This window comes from Anarrhichthys ocellatus, unplaced genomic scaffold (genome assembly GCF_004355925.1).
Source record: "Anarrhichthys ocellatus isolate YVR2014 unplaced genomic scaffold, GSC_Weel_1.0 scaffold408, whole genome shotgun sequence".
NCBI classification, from domain to species: domain Eukaryota; kingdom Metazoa; phylum Chordata; class Actinopteri; order Perciformes; family Anarhichadidae; genus Anarrhichthys; species Anarrhichthys ocellatus.
In genome coordinates this window covers 15,316-36,958 of record NW_022280382.1, presented here as the reverse complement: position 1 = coordinate 36,958, position 21,643 = coordinate 15,316, and the positions used below count along the sequence as shown (strand labels likewise).

Below are 21,643 nucleotides of genomic sequence, written 5' to 3'. Positions count from 1 at the left end.
GAATGACTTTACAGGCTTGTGTACTGTCTCCACTACACACCAAATCCAGTATTTTTCCATCAAGTATCGCGCTGGACCACGTGACCATAAAGGAGGAAAAAAAAGAGAAAAGAAACGCTGTCATGTTTGCATCCTCAATTGACAGCGGTGCACACCGTGTATGGTTCTCAATCAGCGACATTCAACACTACATTTCTGTCTTCTGCTGCTTAATGACAACGTTTATTTATAGAGTCCGCCGCTCCACTTTCGTATTGTTGCCCATTCGGGGGAAACAAACGTCTCCAGGTCGCTGTTCTAACCCCGTGCGTTTCGTGATCGTGTAACCACTCCCACTCGTGGCTGGTGGAAAATTACCAGCTTACAAGCAACAGGCAAATGAATGGTACTTGCGGGTTTTGTCACAACGTTCAACCTAACAGTGTACCTGCACGAGGCAGGCACTTTCCTCTCGGGACATATATTGCGTTTAAAAGTGGCAGAGCCTTCACAGAGAGTCTTAAGTGGATTAAAAATCATTAAATGGCAATAATGTTTACACGCACGTGCGGTATTGTTGTGCGGCGTTTATATGAATGGAGGTAATATTTAACTTGACCCCTCGGTAGTAGCGATAAACAGTGTCCGCTTATTTATTTCCTATTCTCATAAACGGAGTCATGTAGAAGTCCATTCTGCATGGGAGTCTGCCCTCTTTTTCTCTTCGGGCGGAGTAGTCGCGTGGGCGCTTAAGCGAATTGAAATAAACTGACAGGTCCGTCACGCAATGGAACGCCGACAATGAAGTCTCGGCCGAAGCCGCGGCCAATCACGGTGCGATGTGGGCGTCAACCCAGTCCAAACTTTACGCGGCGCCATCGGCTGAAAACTAAACCGAGATGGAATCTCCCAGTCTGAACCGGTTTCAACCGGTTGCGAGTTAGTTGCTTGGGAGAGGATAGGAGGCGCAGGCACACAACCTCTACACCGCCCCGCTGGAAAATTGTTAAGAGTAACGAATTAATTAGTGAATCAAGGTTTACTTTGTTTCGTAAAATGTTTCGGAGTAACATATTGCTGGGTTTGCCGTGATAGTAGTTTTGGAAGCCACACCAGTGGTCCTTACCAGTCAGACATCACCCACTGCTGGAGCTGGGGATAGTCAACGCTGCAGAAATAGGAAATCTTGTCTAATCAACAGTGATACTGAAGTACTCACTAGACCTTGTAGCTTCTCTGTCAAACACCACTCTTTTCAGTCAGAGCCTCGGACTTTAGGTAGGTAACTGGGGTGAAGTGAAAACCTGCCATGCCGTGATTAACGTTTCTTGGCTTTAACTGTACAACGAATAAAATGCATTTTGGTTTTGGTATTAAGTTGTGCTGTATTATAGTGTACGTAGCCCGTCATAATGCGCCTAGAAGAGACATGCTAATTAAGAATGCAATAGCATCAGTGGGGACAGCCAATAGCCACCGACTGCCCGCTAGCTAGCATTCAACGTTAACACTTTAGGAGGATTAGCTAACGTTGGCTGTCATAGAAAGTGCTGCAACTTAACTAAAAGCACAACTGACCGAGGCGGTCTCTCGTAACGTTACGTGCGACGCCACAGATGAATAAATTCAAATTAAATCTGTGCCTCTCCCACCACAGTAGCATCCCTCGCGTGTCTATGATGTCAAGTTGATGCTGCTAGGTGAGGGCACTTGGTGGTAGCCAACGTTAACTTCAGCCTCTACGTAATGTAACTGTTAAAAGCGTCTGAAAACGGAGCTATTGGGACAAACCGTTGCCAGTCCTCCTGGAGTGTAGCCACAACACGAACTGCCAACCTCCCTGAACAGTGTTGTTAAATGTCACCGAGTAACGTAAATGTATGGGCGACCTCCGTCTCTGGCATCCTCGGTGGGAGTGGTTGTAGGACCACATGTGAACTGTTTGTGCGACACACTGCTAACAGCTAGCTGTAAATACAGCGTAAATGCTAGCACTTGGTGTGGAGTGTGCTGGTGCTGGTGCCGCGTGCACGTTGTTTACGTTGGCTACGTTATGGGTAATGCTAGTCATTGTGAACATTGTAGTGAGCTGCTGCGTTATTTATTATTATTTTGGATCACATGATCTGCTGCTTGTGTTGCGGTTGGTGTTTGGAGGAGTGAACTCTCACAGATGTAAACAACGTGACGTCGCCCAATATATCCGGCACGTGGCTCGGTTAACCTTCTTAATATGGTCGTAGAAAGGAGTGCTTGATTAGTAGAGGCACAGTTGAAGCACTGCGCATTAACTGCGGTTTATCTAGAAGTTTCAATCTGTTGTTAAACCATCGAGGAAATCTCTTTGACTTTTAAGAATGGTGCACTCAGTCCTTTATAAATCAATATTAACCCATTTTTGGCAAAATAGTGTGTTACCAGTCTCCTAAAACCCCTCCCATCACCAATGAAATAACATTTCCCTGCTGTTTTCATTCTTATGGTAACAGTTTATTTCCATATTGCAGTTTTTGAAGAACTGATGACGCTTGTCTTCCCTTTGCACGCTATTAGAGCAGTGACAGACTTGTGACACAATGAGCTTTACTTCTTAACAGGACTCCCGCTGGTGGGTCTGGAGGATGTTTGTTTAGTAGTCAGTCAGCTGTTTGGAATTGTTTCTAAACGCACAGTTCACATGACTTTGCCTGTTGAATGTGTTCTGTGCACTCATGACCCCTCCCTCCGCTGTCCTTGTTGCAGAGCTCTATGCCAGCAATTATGACAATGTTAGCAGACCATGCAGCACAGCAGCTGCTGGACTTCAACCAGAAACTGGATATCAACCTGCTGGATAATGTGGTGAACTGTCTATATCACGGGGTGGGACCACAGGTACGTTGTGAAGCATTTACAACTGCTTTATAATCCATCTAATACAAAATCTGTTGGTTTGTCGCAAATGTATAATTATGCGGTGACTTTTTAATGTTCTCTTTAACACACACCTGAATTAAAACGCACTATGTTAATTATTCTTCTGCTGTTCTATTCACATGAAGGCTGCAGCGCAGTCGTGTCTAGAAATTGCTGTTGCCCATTTGCAGTTGTCTCGGTGTTGCATCTAAAGTGTCGCTCAAATTTTGTATTGCAGCAAAGGATGGCACAGGAAGTGTTGACGCACTTAAAAGAGCACCCGGACGCCTGGACGAGAGTGGACACCATCCTCGAGTTCTCCCAGAACATGAACACCAAAGTAAGCACACCGCGGTTCAGAAAACACTGGTGGACAGACACTTGCCTGTGCTTTGAGGAAGTGTAGTCTATCACAAATACAAAATTGTTAAATTCAAAAAAAATACAGCAAAAACATTAAAACACTAGGTCACAGTGGTTTGCTGACAGCATGCTTTAAATGATATAAAATCAGCTTTTTAAAGCAGTTTTATGCGCTGTGAGTGCATATTGTTAGGAGCACATGGCCCCAGAAGAGGTCGAATAAGTATTCCTGGCTGTGTTGGCACCATGCCCAAGCTCTTGAGCCATGCAGGACCTCTGTCCCTCTGATTAAAGGAATGCTGTTCTGAACCTTCCAGATGATCAATTGACTTTGCCCATCAGCTCCTGGTGATAATATAATACAGTACAAAATAAGCCTTTTAACATTCTGCCCAGTTGGGCCTGAATGGGAATGAGCCCCGTCTTTCTCAATCATTGTATAATATGGTGCAGGAGTAATGCCTGTCATGTCTGTAATTCGCTGCAACATCTTGGAATGCAAAATGCAAATTTTTGATTATTAATCGAGAAACGTTGCAAAATAAACATACATGTGTGCATTCAAGCATACATCTGTATAACTTGCATGCTTTATGGCACATGGATTAGATGAGACTAAAAGGGCTGTAGCTTACAAATGTTAACGTCAAGAAGAAAATGAGCTGCCCTAGTCCCCTAACTAGTTAGATGTATGAGCACATCTGCATGGCCAGGGGTCAGCTGTATGTGCAGGTTGTTACTGTAACTCCTAAGGTCTGGTTTGTCAGGTAAACGTAGAAAAGTTAAGAAACATCTGCAGGCAATAACGTTTAGTTTGAGTGAACTCTTACTTCCAGCACGCCATCAAGCTCAACGACACCCTTAACCCTTAAGAGTAAAGGGTGTTGCCGTACAAACACATCATGATCTCTGATCAGCAATGGCCATCCCAATACATAGGATATCAAATGCAGTATGCCAAAAAAAAATACTAGGACGTCCAACTGCATCCGGCCGCATTTTGCTGTATGCAAACCAGCTATTCTTCCAATCTTCTGCACAGTGGTTTTATGAGCAAGATGGTCAAAGTTCAAGGTCCCAATTGAGTGCATACTGCGTGCAACAGTACGCACTTTTTAAGGGTGGCTGCAGTTGCGTACTGAAAGTAAAAAGTATACGATTTAGAACGCAGCCCATGTGTCCTGATTTTTCAAATGAATAACCGCGTCAGATCGATCATCAACACCTCTGGCTCCCCTCATCTGTTATTTGAAGATCTTAGATCCATGTTGTTCCTCACAATATGTCCACAGATAAGTGCACACTCATCCCCCTTCTGTGCACTGATACAGCTGATTAAGCAAACTGCCTGTGAATAGTGAACCCAGTGATTCACTTTCCAGACACATTCAGGGATTCACAATTGTATTTACAAAAAATTTGGCTATTCTTTTTAAAACAATCAAGCCTAATCCATAAATGTAATGTCCATAATGGGAAATGAATCCATGTACCGAGTATGAAGTGAAGTGCAATGCGTCCATGGCTTCCTCAAAGTACACATCTTGACATTTGCTTTTTTTTTTGTTTCATTTTTTGCTTGCCTGTAAGAGTGCTTTTAACACTGACATTCATTACTAATGTCTTAAGTTGAGTCCTAGTTTTAAATTTGTGATTTGCCAAGAAAATGGGCATTAGAGGAAAAGAGGAAACAACCGGTAAACGCCTCTTTAATTCTGCATTTATAAAAAATAAAAAAGTGCATCATTTCGAAGCACATTTGAACATTTGGCTTTTCTTAGCAACTGCAGTACTAGTTACAATATTTGCAAAAACAACATTTTTTTTTTTTTTTACTGAATTCCAGCTGTGACTATTTGATATTAATCCCAATGTTCCATTATGTTTATGGCTTGTAATAGGAAGAAAAGGGGTGTGTCATCCTGTGCGTCATGACACAGCTAGGCTTTGACGGCAGGCCTCCACAAGGTCTACCCTTTTTTGAATTCCCTTTGACTGAATTCTGTTCATCTATTGCATCTGTTTCATTGGACAGAGGGAGGGTGCAGGCTGCAGTCAGTAGAGAGACACACACATCAGTTGACGGCTTAATTTCACCTGTAGGGATCATGGCACCCTTCTCTCCTCTTTACGGTGCATCCTCTTCCTCTTCAACCCCTCTGTTCAGCCGAGACTCTTTTGACTTAACGAGCATTCGCCCAGCGGAAAAAAAAGAAAAAAAAAAGTCGCAAAGCATTCGGTGCAGTTTGTTGCTGGTAATTTGCCCCGTCCTGCATCTTGTGGTGGTTTTGTGCTAAGTGTGGCAGTTAAAGGTGAAACAATGGTCACCGGTGCACAGTCGCTGCGCCTGTGATGAGATTTCACCTCTAATCTTCCGGCATCCATCGTCCCGCTTTAATAACACCCTGTTTTACATGCCATTTATTCTTTGCTTTTATTTTGGAATCATTGTAACTCTGGAAATGATGATCCCTACAGTTGAAACAGTCAGTTGAAGTAAAAAAAAAAAAAACTAACTTGTAAATAAAATGTTTTTTTTGTTTTTTTTCCCCCATCATGCTTCACTATTAAGCAGAAATTAATACAGGGCATAACCTGTGGTTGGTCTTGCTGTTCCTTTATGACACACCAGTTAAAGGGATCTGATTGAGGCTTGCCTTAGACTTTATCCATAATCTATACTTTAGTTGATTGACTCACTCGCGTGGTCTAGGGTTGGGTATCGATGACATTTTCTTGGTTTGGATTCTGTTCGTCAATTCTAAATTGTTCGTTTATGGCATCTGATAAATATAAGTAACCGAATAGTGAAAGCAAAAAAAAACCCGCCTTTATTTAGGCTACAGTTAAAAATCATTTGTCATAAACAGGGTATTTTGTTATAAAAAATATTTTTAGGAAGAGAAAATGAGATGAACATTTCCATAATATTATCCCGGTTTTGTTTGTTGGATTTATAAAACACCTTTATTTAAGCTACAATAAAAAGCAAGTATAAAAGTATAAAAATAAGAAAAGAAGCTTTTTAGGAAAAAACAAATTCATTAATACTTATATAATATTATCTCTGTTTTATACTTGGTTTTATTGTGTTTGTCCACGGTAGCATTACTACAAGTCGGTGTTCAGACCAAAAACCCTCCTATTTATAAAAAAAAAAAAAAAAAAAGAAGCATGGCGATGCGAGAGTTGGGGGCGTGTTGCTACAGTGAGACAATAAAATACAATCCAGGAGGTCTAGTTTGAGGAATACCTCCATGAGTTTAAAGGCTTATCAGACTGCGCTTCATAATATTACAAGTGAGTATTGCAGCGCTCTGCAATCATTTTAGTTTTTTGTCGCAACAATCTTTAGAAACGGGGCTTTCACATTGAAAACTAATCTACAAGGAATGTGCGCTTCAAAAACCAATTGTTGATTCCCAACCCTACACAGTGTCTGTATCCTCGCTAACAGAGCCCGTAACACAGACCTCGTCATGTCTCCCCTCGGAGCAGTCAGAGCCAAAGCTGGTTAAAGCATTGTTGCATTTTTCTGCTGTCTTTTGCTGTCTGGTGTGATGCTGGGAGAAACAGCAGGACTTCTGCAGTGTTCCAGCTTAATGCTGCTTGTAGATATAAAAAAAAAAAGAAACTACAAGGGAAAATCTGCATGAAAGATGTGGTTCAGCCCAGTTCAATTTAGAGTGCAAGTTATTACAGGCTGGTCCACTTCATACTGTTATAATGTAGTAGTAATAATGTCTTGTCATAATGGCTTCATCCTAATGCTTCTCCTCTCCTGGCATGTTCCAGTACTATGCTCTTCAGATTCTGGAAACGGTTATCAAAACAAGATGGAAGATTCTCCCAAGGAATCAGTGTGAAGGTAAAAAAAACTACTTCTGTGGTACAATTCACAAAATGTATTTTAACCCTGTCAGCGCCGGTGGCTTTTGCTCTGCAGTGACGTGCGGTTGCCAAGTCGAGGAGTGTTCCCCCGCTAAGCATGCCGGTTTGTTTTCTGCTCGACTGGCCTGCTCTGGCAGCGGAGAGCCGGGTTTGATTCTGCACCGTAGCGGTTTCTTTAGAGAGGAAACGACAAAAAGAAAAGAGCAACACGTAGCACTGTTTTTTTAAAGCGTTGTGAAATGTGATGGGGCATCTTTAAAGAAGTAGTTGAAGATATTACTGTGCTGTCTTACGTTGCTTCTAATATGTTAAATGATTTTTTATATCTTTGAAATGACTCTGATTGCATATGTCTTTGTTTGTATGAAGTTAAGACATTCCCGGGGTTGTTGTTTTTTTATCGGCAAATTCATCTTATTGTCCCTTAAAGAGTGAAAGTGAACGGTCATGGATTAGCCTCTGACACAGCGTCTTTATGGGAACTACTGCTAGGAGTTGCCATTGTTAGGAATTTTCTGATCTTGCACATAGTGGCTTCTAATCTAAAGTCTTGGGAAACATTCCAGATTTTCATTCATAATTATCATGAACGGGAAGTTGTTTACCAGATAAGTTCTACTTTTAGAGATGTTCAGACTTTAAAGGCAGGGTTGGTAATCTTTAGGTTCTAGCTAGAGTACGCTAGATTAAAAGAAAATTATGAAACCGAAAAAACCCAGCCCAGTGTTGCCAACTCTTTTTCAATGAAAGTAGCTAGCAGCACTAGCTCCAAACGTTGCTAATTCTGTCACGAAAGTCTGAGAAACACCGACAACCCGTCCCTTTAAGGCCTCCCTCCAAAGCCACGCCCCCAGAACGATCATCATGAACGTAAACGAAGAAACATTGCTATTGCTAGCACTTACAGCCGTCAAGCTAGCAGTTTGTAGAAGACTCCGGTGATGAGCAATGAGAGCACAGGCAGAATACGGTATACTCACACAAAGGTATCTGTCCAATCATTACATTCGGGCCCAATGAAATGATTGGACGGGCTTATTTCAGTGGTATCGTGTCTCTTCTATTTGTCCGAGCTTTTGACTCGTTGACTGCTGTCAGGATGAGAATTTTAATGTTAAAATCCTTAACATTTGAAGATTACCTCCCCTGCCTCTAATTGTTGCCTTTAAGTTATCAGTTCTCTGTTTTCACAACAAAACATATTGTCCTTTGTTACAAACTACTGCTCGAGATATCTTAAAAAAAATACTGAAAACAGAGTGGGATGAAAATTTGGTTTGGAGCAAAAAGCAATGAGTATGCAATTAATTGAATAGCCATGTGTAAATCAGTTGATTCTGCCTCCCTCAATTCTTCTATAATTTTGCTCAAAATTCACTTTTTTTCTATTGACCTAAGACTTCCCTACTTCTGACCGTAGATGCCTGAATTTTGTTCAAGTGGCAAACCCAGTGCAGGGGTGACCGGCAAGTATGTCTTTTCCCCCCCTTGTGTCAGAGTATTGCCTTGTTCTCGGCTCCGCCCAGCACACCATCTTTTAGAAACACAGACACAGTCGCGTAAGAAATGCGAGGGTCTATAAGATACCTGGGGAAACGTTTAACTTCCACTGAACTGACCAAAGTGTTTGCCCTGTAGAAGTTCAGAGGCAGTTGCAGCCCAAATCCTTTTGTGTTTACCAAGAATGTGAATTGTAGGGGGGGGGGCACACTTGTAAGATTGTCCAGATTCATGTCGAGATGTGCAACACTTGTTATGCATGCTCACAGTGTCCTCCTGATATCTCTGTGTGTTCGCCAGGTATAAAAAAGTATGTTGTCGGTCTCATTATCAAGACTTCATCCGATGCATCAAATGTGGAGGTGAGTGAATTCAAATTACATCACTTTTGGAGTAATCATACGGGTTCTACTTAATAAATACTGCCAATAAATAAAATAGAATGACCTATTATTCTGATTAAATCTTCGGTTGATATTTAGGTTTTCTCCCCAAAAAATCTAAAATGTCTGTACTGTGACCCTCGATAGTAGTTAAGAAGAATAGGACAAACTCGTTGTTGTCAAGGTAACACTTATCTGCACTGATGCGTGCTGAAGCTTAACTTGCCACATCAGCTATGGTCCTTCTGTTGGCATTTGACATTTACGGCCATATTAACAAATCCGAGTGGATCTCATTCTGTTTTGTATCGATGTGACATCACAGCAGCCATGAGTAATGCTGGTAACCATGGCGCCGTGTCGTCCAGACCAAAGATGGTGAACCAGGGAACCGTTACGGCCGTGTTCCACCTGCACCAACGGCAATTTAGTCTTCCAGAGATTGCAGCGCTTGGCTATCTGCACTAAACACACACGCGCTAAACTGTTGGGAGTCAGCTGCAGTAAAAAGTCAAATGTGTGTCACTTAGGTTGGCTCTCACTCTGCTGTTTAACCCAACTGTAGGATCACGACACAGGTTGTTTGTGTGTGGAGTTGCCACGCCTTACTCAAGTTATAGCTGAATCTGTGTGTTTCCCTTTAGTACCTAATATTAGCAGAACTGTTACTGAACCCGAGCACAGAGACTAAAATATGTGTTGACGTGTCAGAAAAAGGAAAAGTGAAACTGAAGGAAAAGGAAACTTTGCAAACGAAGCGGTTAGTGGAGACAAACATGTTTGCTTGTAACCAGAGCTCAGCTGTGGATCAGGGTCTGCTCTGATGAATGGAAGAAATAGAAATGACTATCTCTCACTGCTACCACTACTTGGCTTTTGGTATTCAATGATGCTGAGTAAGCACAACACATAAAACCCAATCGGTCCCAGGTTATCTATTATTGAACCAACCAAGTTGACCAGGCTGTCTCTAAATGGTCTGTTATCCTAAACGGCACATCATTTGCTGCAGTGTAATAGACTATTATGTTGTATTATATTATTATTCCTCCCGAATGACAAAGCGTAACATTATGGATCTACTTTCTAGCAACACCACCCGTAACTGTTTGTGACCTCCAACCCTTGGTTTTGTTAAATTACATTTTTAATACAAACTGTATGACTAACATTCACTTCTGTATCCGTTTGTACTCTCAGAAAGAAAAGGTGTACATCGGGAAGTTGAACATGATCCTTGTTCAGGTAAGCCTTCAAACCTCACGACAATAACCTTCAGAACTACTTTTAGAATCACATATCAGCTGTTTTTACAGCTTACGTCCTCTTTGGCTGCTAAAATGCAAACAAGATACCAAAATCACATTCATCCGCATTTACAAAAAAGAAAGAATCCGTATCGCCTATATCACCATTAATGTAATCCATCATGGGAGCCCCAGCTGTTAGAACCACCTTGTTGTGCTCCCGTTAGGACACTACAACGGTTTCCCAGACCCATAGTGTTACATGTGAGCAAATCAATGAGCGGCACAAAGAACGGTTTCGATGAAGTTATCCACACTGACAGCAGCAGAGCCCACCGGAGCAGGAAACTCGGCTCTAGCCTAGGACCACCGAAAGCGACCGACGAGTGCTGAGGCACGGGCTGATACAGAGCTGATGTACAGAACCACATCTGAGGTCCAACTAGTGAGGCACGTTTTTTAGTCAGAATGATTTTTAAGAACTTCTAGAAAACAGATGAAGCCCTCTGACACTGGAGGTAATGCATAAACTAAAGGCTCTAAACCAGTAGGTTTATGTTAATGTTCATTGGTGTGGATTGTGGATTAATATCTGTAGCTGCAGTCAGCAATCCAGTGATTAACAAATAATCTTTCCACCACACACACTACCTCTAAATGTTGGACAATTTAGCACATCTGCATGTGAAACACAGCGCTCTAGATTAGTGTGTTTAGGTATCTTTCTGCTGCCTTATGTTTTGCAGTGATACTTTTTAACCTGAAGATGTCACTCTTAATAAGTCTATCTGACTCTAAAACTGTCCAGGCCTGCTAAGTTCATGGTTCCTTATTAAAAACCACATATTAATTTTTCTTGAATATCTGAGGCGAGACAGCCGGTGGTTCATAAATTGTCGCTTGAAAAGAGGATCAACTTAAAGAGAGAAAGAGCGGCAGTATTTACGGTGTTGATTGTATCCTTACTCCAGGAAAGCGCTGAGTCATGTAAGCACCGGGCTGTAGAAACTACGGGCCTCCCAAGCATCCTGGAGAATAGTTTCCAGTCATTGAGAACACATGGAAATGAGAGAAAAGGGTCAAATGTCCTATAAAAATAATTTCAATATTCTCCTAATTTATCAGCGCCCCCTCCGAACGTATAATTCTGCCACCTGAAAGTTATGTCCAGGAACATTTTCTCTTTTTGGTAATGTTTTTCTGCTATGCTAGCATTGCCTCTTCAAACGCAACGCTGCATTGTTACGTTAAAATGAGCCGTGACGTAAGACATGTAAGACAACTTTTGCAGCAGCAGCATCACAATATAGTGCTGTTTACATTATTCTACGATCGATTTGTCACAATACCTACGCATGTAAGAGATGATTTTCTTAAAGCGGCATGTTTTTAGTGCATGGCGCGTTTCCTTTCTGTCATAGCAGCTAGATCATCACTAGAAATGTCCTGGAAAAGAGCGGGAACGTGTGGAACCCTGAAGTATGGACCACAGTCAGGGAGACGTGTATCAGAACGGTTTTGATCCTGAATAATCCGACCACACTGACTGATTAGTGAATCTTTGCTCCTGAACGTTTAACAATTTGATTCCACCTCGTTGTGTGTTTGTACATCCGCTCGAGGGAGACCTCGATTGGCTCGCCGGCCACACGAGTGACTTTGCATTAATGCCAGTGAGACTTGAGTCACTGCCTGCGTCAGCAGAGCGAACGTCGCTCTGGCCCTCGGGGAATGTAGAGCTCCAGATTCCACACGGGTCCTCAGGAGGCTTTTTGGCATGTTTGTGCACATGTATGTAGTCTTTGCGGTGGTGTGGGGGGTATCTTTTGGTTCATGGGACTTTCATTAACACACTTTACTGCGTGATCAAAGTCAAACAGAGAAAGGGGGCCACATGCCTGGTTTGAGATTGAAAGGACGGATCGTTATTTTTAGCAGCAGTCGTCTCCTTCGTTTCTCATTTTCAGATCACATGTTAGTGGCAGTGGAATCTGTCACCGTTGAACTAGGGCTGAACAGTATATATCGATGATATGAGACTAGATGTTTTGGATATTGTAATATGGCATAAATGTTGTCATTTCCTGGTTTTAAAGGCTGAATTACAGTAAAGTGATGTCATCTTCTGACCTTGCCAGACTGTTCTAGCTGGTCTACAGAGAGCTGCAGGAATGAGTCCTTGAACCCGTTAATGAGTCAGCATTTCTGCACTTCCCAGTTCCCTCGTCTTGAAGTCAATGGGGTTTTTTAACAGGTTTTTGTTAGACGCCTGGAGAATAAGGTCTGTGGTTAACACGTGCATAAGAGAATAATGATGAATGAAATTATATGAAATGCAACGGAAAAATTCCATTTCCTTTTTTGTCGAGCGAACCAGTGTTCGTTTATAACGTAGTATTTGGTCAAAGGTGATATTCTCTAGATCGCCCAGCTGATCAGTGTAACGGTAACCCGTGTCTGTGTCCTGTGTCCGTAGATCCTGAAGCAGGAGTGGCCCAAGCACTGGCCCACCTTCATCAGCGACATTGTCGGGGCAAGTCGCACCAGCGAGAGCCTTTGTCAGAACAACATGATCATTCTCAAGCTGCTCAGCGAGGAGGTCTTCGATTTCTCCAGTGGCCAGATGACCCAGGTCAAGGCCAAGCACCTAAAGGACAGGTCAGCATGCTGCGTCTTCACGGGCCTCTGGAAGCCCCATCGTGTTCATGGTAGAAAGGGTTGAGGAAGGAACAGTGAAATCAATGTCTGAGTGTACCACCAAAATATGATAATTCATAGTTGTTGTTTTTTTTACCAGATTTAAGAGTCCAATACTTTCAGAACATCGTGAAATATAATCTCAGGGTGTTGGCATTTGAAAATATCGCAGCTGGCAATTAATCCAATGATGTAAAGCTGTGATCTGTAACAGACTTGCAGACAAACGGCCTTTGCTGTGCACTGGATCTTTGCCTCTTATTGACACTTATTGCCTCTTTTATTTCCACTACATTTGACACGTCAATCAGTATTATTACAAGTATTATGCAATCTATTTGCAATTTCCCTGTTGCCTGAATTGCAAGCAGTTGTGCTCTCTATTATGCTCAAACAGTATGAATGATTCACTTGTTCTGCCTGGCCGCACAGCGTAAGCAACTGGGATATGACCTCAGGCAGACGATTATTATCTAGATTAATTGTTTGATTAATTGTAGTGTCGGAAAATAGTAAAAAGTGTTTCTTAAAGTCCAATTTTATATCTTGTTTTATCCAAAAACCCAAAGATATTCAGTTTAATATCGTATACAACAGCTGTTTGTAGCTGTTCATCTCATGCAACTCGCCTGTATAGCTGAAATGGTGTTACGCCTAAGTAGCTCAACCACTAACTTTGACTGTGGCTTTACACACTGTTGTGTTTGCCTTTCGTGTGTCACATGAGACTGACGGGTGCAACTGTTGATGCGTCGGTCAAGAAGACGTTCTGTCGTGCTTTGATACAGACGATTGGCACATTTTTGTCAACGTAAATAAAAGTGTCATACAGTACGTTCCATAATGTGTCTTATTTCTTTCTTTCAGCATGTGCAATGAATTCTCCCAGATTTTCCAGCTTTGCCAGTTCGTCATGGTATGCGACTCCTCATCTCTTTCTTTTTTGGCATTGTTGTGCAATCATTTATCGCTGGTCACACACACAACAGGGTTTGTCCTTCAGCTGTTTGTCGTCTCATTGTTCGCACCGTAGGAAAACTCCCAGAATGCCCCACTGGTCCACGCCACTCTGGAGACCCTCCTACGTTTTCTCAACTGGATTCCTCTGGGGTACATCTTTGAAACCAAACTGATCAGCACATTGGTGTATAAGGTGTGTACACGGCTGCACGCGGCATCATGCAAAACAACGTTGACTTGGAATTGTTGGGATTCTGAACCATCGAATTGTTAAGCAAGCGTAAAAACACTCCAAATTATTGCTAGTTACACACACAACTTAAAGGATAGTTCATGTGTTTTGAATTGGGGATTTATGAGGCGCTTCTCTATAGTCAGTGTACTATAGTAAGCATACGCTTAAACTGATATTGATTCTTTTAGGTGTCTGTCTAGTCGTCAACTAAACATCCGCTTCCACTGTTTGCAGTTCTTGAACGTGCCCATGTTTCGCAACGTGACACTGAAGTGCCTCACCGAGATCGCCGGTGTGAGCGTCAGCCAGTACGAGGAGCAGTTCGTCACGCTCTTCACCCTGACCATGTGTCAGCTCAAACAGGTGGGTTGAGCTCACATTCCCAGATTCCCGTTCGTCGTACGCATACTAACCGAGATCTCCGTGTTCTCCACGTCCGCGCAGATGCTGCCCCTGAACACCAACATCCGGCTGGCCTACGCCAACGGGAAAGACGACGAGCAGAACTTCATCCAGAACCTCAGTCTGTTCCTCTGCACTTTCCTCAAAGAGCACGGGCAGCTCATTGAGAAGCGGCTCAACCTCAGAGAAACGTTAATGGAGGTATGAGAGGATGCCGTCATTCAGGGGTGTGACGGGCGGGAGGAAATGTACGGATGTGTCCGTCCAACAAAAAGGGAGTCCCATTTAGATAATTGTCACATTGCTCCCTTGCTCTTGCTTTCCCCCCCCCCCCCAGGCCCTCCACTACATGCTGCTGGTGTCCGAGGTGGAGGAGACGGAGATCTTCAAAATTTGTCTGGAGTATTGGAACCACTTGGCTGCTGAGCTCTACAGAGAGAGTCCCTTCTCTACGTCCACGTCCCCGCTGCTCTCCGGAAACCAGCACTTTGACGTTCCACCACGCAGACAGCTCTACCTGCCCGTACTGTCCAAGGTAACACACACACTCACACACACACAGCTCACTGCTTATCACCTATAGCCTTCATTGTCCCTTTCTAACGTGGCGTTGATATGAGTAATCAATGCATTTTTAGGATATCAACAACATGGCGATAAGCTGACAAACTCAACATCCAAGGATTTTGAATTTGCACTGCTGTAGTGTGTGTGTAAACGCGAGAGCAGTGAGGTTGTTCTCCGCTGTGTGTACATGCTGACAGGTGTTTATCTCTTGCGACAGGTGCGTCTGCTCATGGTGAGTCGGATGGCCAAGCCGGAGGAAGTGCTGGTGGTGGAGAATGACCAGGGAGAGGTGGTCCGAGAGTTCATGAAGGACACCGACTCCATCAACCTCTACAAGAACATGAGGGAAACCCTCGGTACGACTCAGTGATAAGACTCCACGGCCTTCAGCCTCAGTGTTGTTTTTCTCAACAAATGCAGTTTTTAAATCATCACAGCCACAAAGACTGATAGGATTTCCAAATGGCTATTTATTCATACATCCATTTGTAACTTCGTCATTGATAATGAGGCTTCCCACATGCATCTGGGGCTTTTTTCTGTGTGGAGTTTGACTCCAGAGTGTCAGAGAATAATAGTTTTTGTCCTTGTTCTCAACTGAACAGGCTGTAAGTCCACCGTACACATACTCATAGTACAGATGTCCTTTGTCCTCCGCCACCCTGCAGTGTACCTGACTCACTTGGACTACGCCGACACAGAACGCATAATGACGGAAAAGCTTCACAACCAGGTGAACGGCACCGAGTGGTCCTGGAAGAACCTCAACACGTTGTGCTGGGCCATCGGCTCCATCAGCGGGGCCATGCACGAGGAGGACGAGAAGAGGTTCCTGGTCACTGTCATCAAGGTATGAACAAAAACAAAAAACATTTTTATGAGGACCAACGTGTTAGTTGTTGCACAAGTTACGCTTTTACAAGGCAACCAGGCATCAGCTTTTGGTTGCCGAAACAGAAAATACAATTGCCACTTTTTAGTCACCAGATATTTTGAGTAATTTTAATGAAGAAAATGGGACATGCATACATGTCATGTGCATGTTGTACATGCTTTGCAGTATAATTTTCCACCCAGCTCAAAGATGCTGCGATACTTTGCCTCCCAAAAATCTCTGTTTTGTTTTTCGTTCGGCTTCATCTGGTTCTTTCTCAGTTGAATCAATTTGCTGAATCGTTGTTTCCTGCCTCTGCTCACGCGAGTAAACGCACCAATGCTCACGCAGCCTCGACTGGTTCTGGTTCTGACTGTAACAGCAATATTTCAACATCACTAATGCAACAAATATGAAAAATATATTTATTTTAGGGATGCAGGTTTTGCTGTTGGCTGTCCCTACATTTATACGTTAAAAAAAAAAAAAAAAAGCCAAGAATTTGTTGCCAGTTCCTCAAAAAGGTTGCCAGTGGCGACCTGGGCAACCCTTACTGTCGAGCCACGTTCACGTCAGTATAATTCCTAAATTGGATACTGCTAAAAAATGATGATTCAAATTATAAGTCAACAATGTCAATAATAGATTCCCTTTTTGGTCAGGTCGTTTGATTTTTGAAGCTACCGTTTTATAAAACACTAAACATTGACACCCCCCCCCCCCCCCTTAGGTTTTGTGTCTGATTCTGAAAACCCTTGTGTGTCTCAGGATCTGCTGGGTCTGTGTGAGCAGAAGAGAGGAAAGGACAACAAGGCCATCATAGCCTCCAACATCATGTACATCGTCGGCCAGTACCCACGCTTTCTCAGAGCCCACTGGAAGTTTCTCAAAACCGTTGTCAACAAACTCTTTGAGTTCATGCACGGTGAGAGACGGTTTTGAAAAAGCGTAATGCATTTGGTTTAAAAATGTTGGATCTGTAAATATCATATTTTGTCAATTTGGATGCCTCTTGACTTAATATCGTCCTTCATCAGAGACCCACGACGGTGTTCAGGACATGGCCTGTGACACGTTTATCAAGATTGCCCAGAAGTGCCGGCGCCACTTCATCCAGGTGCAGGTGGGCGAGGTGATGCCCTTCATCGACGAGATCCTCAACAACATCAACACCATCATCTGTGACCTGCAACCTCAGCAGGTCAGCAAATACACACACACACACACACACACACACACACACACACACACACACACACACACACAGAGAGAGAGAGAGACCCAGACCCACAATTCTTTCTAAAAATGATTTCTCTTATTTGTCTGTTTGTGTCCAGGTGCACACGTTCTATGAGGCAGTAGGTTATATGATTGGCGCCCAGACAGATCAGGCTGTTCAAGAGCACCTGATAGAAAAATACATGCTGCTGCCCAACCAAGTGTGGGACAGCATCATCCAGCAGGCCACCAAGGTAAGAGCCCGGTGTACTACCACATACTGCAGACGTTTACCCAATTTACCAGTCTATACGTGTGTTAATCCTTTACCTCTGCTGCTGCCCCCCCCCCCCCAGAACGTGGACATCTTGAAGGACCCGGAGACGGTGAAGCAGCTGGGCAGCATCCTGAAGACCAACGTCCGAGCCTGCAAGGCCGTGGGACACCCCTTCGTCATCCAGCTGGGCCGGATTTACCTGGACATGCTCAACGTCTACAAGTGCCTCAGCGAGAACATCTCTGCTGCCATTCAGACAAATGGTAAGGGAGGTGTGCGTTTGTCGCCATGCCGATAACACGTCTCTGGGTTCATCTCGTTGTTTTTGACGCCATGATGTCACATGAATGACCGTAAAGGCTAACCGTGGCACTTTTCAACCTGGACCCTCTTTAAATTGGTCCGGTATTAAAGGGGAGCGCTGCAGCAGCCAAACGGGCTGCTGTGTAATTGTTCCAGACAATTCTGCACCGTCAATGGATGTCCACTAAAAGTGCTTTTCTTTTGCCACTAACAGTTATTATAAGTGTCTGACAACATTATGCAAAAGTCTCTCCAGAGACGGGATCAAAAAGTGAAGTAAAACAGTTTTTGTCTTACCAAGTCTCGCTCCAGGAGAAGTCTCGTTCTGACTTGTTGCCTGACGACAACGTTGGAGCTGTCAGTAAGAGTTGGAGAGATGAGCGCAGCGAAGTTTCTTGTGTTTGAGTACAGAAAGCGTAGCACTACCATTTCTCGTGGCTGATTTCGACGAGGTGGAATGAGGCCTAACTCTCTCACGAGACTTCACTAGGTGCTCAGTACTTATTAGTTATTACCTATTAGTCACTGAACCACTTTTTAACCCCAGGAACTCTCCACATGGACTAGAAACCTATTGAGGAACTCAAAATCCAGTTCTGGGGACATTAGGCTCGGGTCCTTCTCTCTATAGTCTGGGAACCTGAGGGGTGTGGTTTGCAGGGATGGTCGTCACTGATTGGTCACACACACACACACTCATGTACCGCTTCATTCATAAAACAAGGAAGTGTTCTATTATCGATTTAGGAGGAGAGGAGAGCATTTGTCTTTGTTTGACGACATTAAAAGTGAAACTCATTTAAAGAGGTCACGTGAGTGAGCTGAGAGGGGGAGCAGTAAAAAAAGGAGGATGAGAGAAAGTTATTCTCTGATTGTCATTAGAACGTAACTGCTGAGAAACAAACACTCAGCAGATGATCGACTGTGGATACAGATGCTCTTAGTTACTTTCCTCCTCTGCATTTCACTCATTACAACCTGCGTCAGTAAATACCACGCAGCAGTAAAATGTCTTCTTAGTGAGACAAAAGCAAGGTTTTTATACGTGTTTTTAGATGACGCAGTACACTGAAGAGTGTGTACTTTGTGTAAATCCAGCCCAGTCTCAGTGTGTTGCAGGGTTTGAAACATAACTAAATGCTTTCTTCATCGTGTGTTAAGTTCCTTTTTTGGTGCTAAAAAAAAACATATTCTAGCCTTTACTTATGTTCTTGTCACGCTGTTGCATTTTAGTATTTTGTCATTTGGTGGTGGCATTTTGGTTTGCAGGCCGGCAATACTGCATCCTCCTTTTTTTTTGTCTTGCATGCGCCTGTTGTGGTGACTCATCTCTGAGTCTTTCTGTGCTTGAATGTGAGTCGACTGAACGTATGAGGTCTGCCAGCGATGATCAAGCATCAAGGATCTCTGTGCTTGCATCAGGATAATGTTTGCTTGACTTTGATCCGTCTTTATCGGACAGTGAGAACAGTGTTTTCTGTTCCTTTGAGAAACGATGTATAGATTAAGTAACAAGAGGGAGAGATGATTCATTGAATTACATACCTGATGACAAATCTAGAAAATTCATCACATTGATGCAAAAAAAATCTTCAAAACGTTTTTCAATTGTTTTTGTTTGCTGTCATGAGTACTTTCACACAGAACATGAATATTATGCTACAAAAAATCAGTATTATTTATCATTTTTCAATTTTCAGATATTTCCAAATCAAGACTGCAAACTTTATTCCTTCTTTCAACCTTGACAAAACTAGTCAGACCAGATCCACTCCTTATTTTTTTACCTTTCACAATAAAAGCCCTAGACATATTTCACAATAAAAGCCCTAGACATGTACACTGCCTAAATGTAAACCAGAGGGAATTCAATCAGAGCATTTTACTAAAAGCAAAGTGAATGAAGCAGCTTACAGTAGCTCAGGCTATACAACAGTTTGGCTCAGACTCTGCTATGGGTCAGTAGGATCCTGGTAGTCCTGGCCAAATCTATTCAAACCTTTAATTGGGCACGTGTCCCCAATTCACATCACTGTGTGTAAAGGCCGTAATAGTGCCTTGAAGCAGTCTTGCTCAATGCTTTCTAACATTGCCTACAATAGCCTAAATGCTGTCATGGCTTAGCACAACCAGAGATCCACTGCCACACAAACCCGCTCCTGTGGATCCTTCACTGCTCCACCAGTCAGCATTTATCTGACGCACAGGTCTGCAAATGCTTTGTGGTACCCCCCCTCTCTCTGCGCCCCTTCCTCATGTGAAACCTTTCAATGTGTGTCTCCCCTTTTGCATTGCAGGTGAGATGGTGACGAAGCAGCCCCTAATCCGGAGTATGAGAACGGTGAAACGAGAGACGCTGAAACTGATCTCAGGCTGGGTCAGCCGATCAAACGACCCACAGATGGTGAGGAATCCCTCTGAAAGCCTCAGCCACTCTAAGCTCACAAAAAGAAATGCAGCGTTCTGAACGTACTTTAATGAGCTAGCGGCAGCGCTATAGTTTTACTGTCGTGTCCTCGGGAGATGCTGCACACTCTGTGGCAGTGGATGAAACTGTTGACAGTCGAACTAATCCAGTTGGTATTTTTGGATCAAACGCAAAGATTTAATTTCCTCGTGGCAGACTTGGATGTTTGTGCCCTCAACCGCGTTTTAATCAGCATCACAATAACATCCATCGTGTGTCAGAGTTTATTAAAAAAAAAAAGAAAGAAATTATAGCTGCACCTTTCACAATGCACCTTTCAAAAGTGAGTCTTTCTTCAAAGTCTTTACAGCGCCCTGTCTTTGTAGAGTGCTAAAGGGAAGACGCATCTTCGTAGGCCAACCCCGGAGTTGGCGCCGTACTGGTTCTGGAGTACAACAGAACATAAGCTCTGTGGCAAACAAACGTTTATGTTCTGCAAGATCATTTTCACGAACTAGGGATGCTCCAGCTTTGGGTACCGATCTGATACCAGTGTTTCATTAATAAGCTGTAAGCTTCACTGTGTGGAAGTTATGTTAAGGCAACATCAGCCTTGATTTAAACATTGCTTCCCTAACTATGGAAGACAAAATGTAACGCGTTGCTATTTATCATTAGATAAATTGTACACCAGCAACTTGGTAGAAAATCTTCAAAATAAACAGGAATTCAAATTCCAGTATAAAATGCATATACAAATAGAATTTAATTGAAAAGAAAAAAGTACTCTACTTCTCAGTAAACATTGTAAACATGAGTTTATGGTCTCAATCTCTAGTTTCAAGTCTTCTTCAATACAGCATGATGTTCATTTAGTAAATGATGATCCATTTAGAGTCAAACAGACCATAAATCAGGGGATGCTTTAGGGCGGGGCTACCTTGTGATTGACAGGTCGCTGCCCTACCAGGTCTCTAGGTCCCTCCTCCTCTTTTCAGCTTGTTTTAACCAAAGACCTTAATTTAGACATCTAACCAAAAACTCATTAACAAAACAAATTGACCTTGAGACTACGGAACAGGAAGTGCAAAAATGCTGACTCATTCCCAGGTCTAAGGTCTCACTTTGCAGGTGGAGGCTCCCATTCTGCTCTGCCTCCGTTGTTGCCGTGTTGCTCTCTGCTGATCCCTGCTGTTGTTTCTCAGGTCGGGGAGAACTTTGTCCCGCCGCTGCTGGACGCCGTCCTCATCGACTATCAACGCAACGTCCCCGCCGCCCGCGAGCCCGAGGTCCTCAGCACCATGGCGACCATCGTCAACAAGCTGGGGGGACACATCACCAGCGAGATCCCCCAGATCTTTGATGCCGTCTTCGAGTGCACCCTCAACATGATCAACAAGGTGAGATCAACCGGTCACAGCTCGGTTGGTTTTTGGTTCACTGGA

At 43.3% G+C, this 21,643-nt stretch overlaps 1 protein-coding gene across 1 annotated transcript; it reads left to right on the top strand.

Moving 5' to 3' along the window:
* Positions 1-862: 862 nt before the first annotated feature.
* Positions 863-21,640, top strand: LOC116401380 (exportin-1; the record flags this gene model as incomplete). The annotated part of the gene is made up of 20 exons (XM_031879739.1): positions 863-1,257; positions 2,722-2,853; positions 3,113-3,214; positions 7,033-7,105; positions 8,929-8,990; positions 10,212-10,256; positions 12,735-12,916; positions 13,823-13,871; positions 13,989-14,108; positions 14,385-14,513; positions 14,595-14,753; positions 14,890-15,087; positions 15,337-15,475; positions 15,788-15,969; positions 16,762-16,918; positions 17,031-17,194; positions 17,331-17,465; positions 17,568-17,751; positions 20,089-20,195; positions 21,404-21,640. Coding segments are annotated over exons 2-20 (2,550 nt in total), but the record flags the coding sequence as incomplete, so codon positions are not given.
* Between the last annotated feature and the right edge of the window lie 3 nt (positions 21,641-21,643).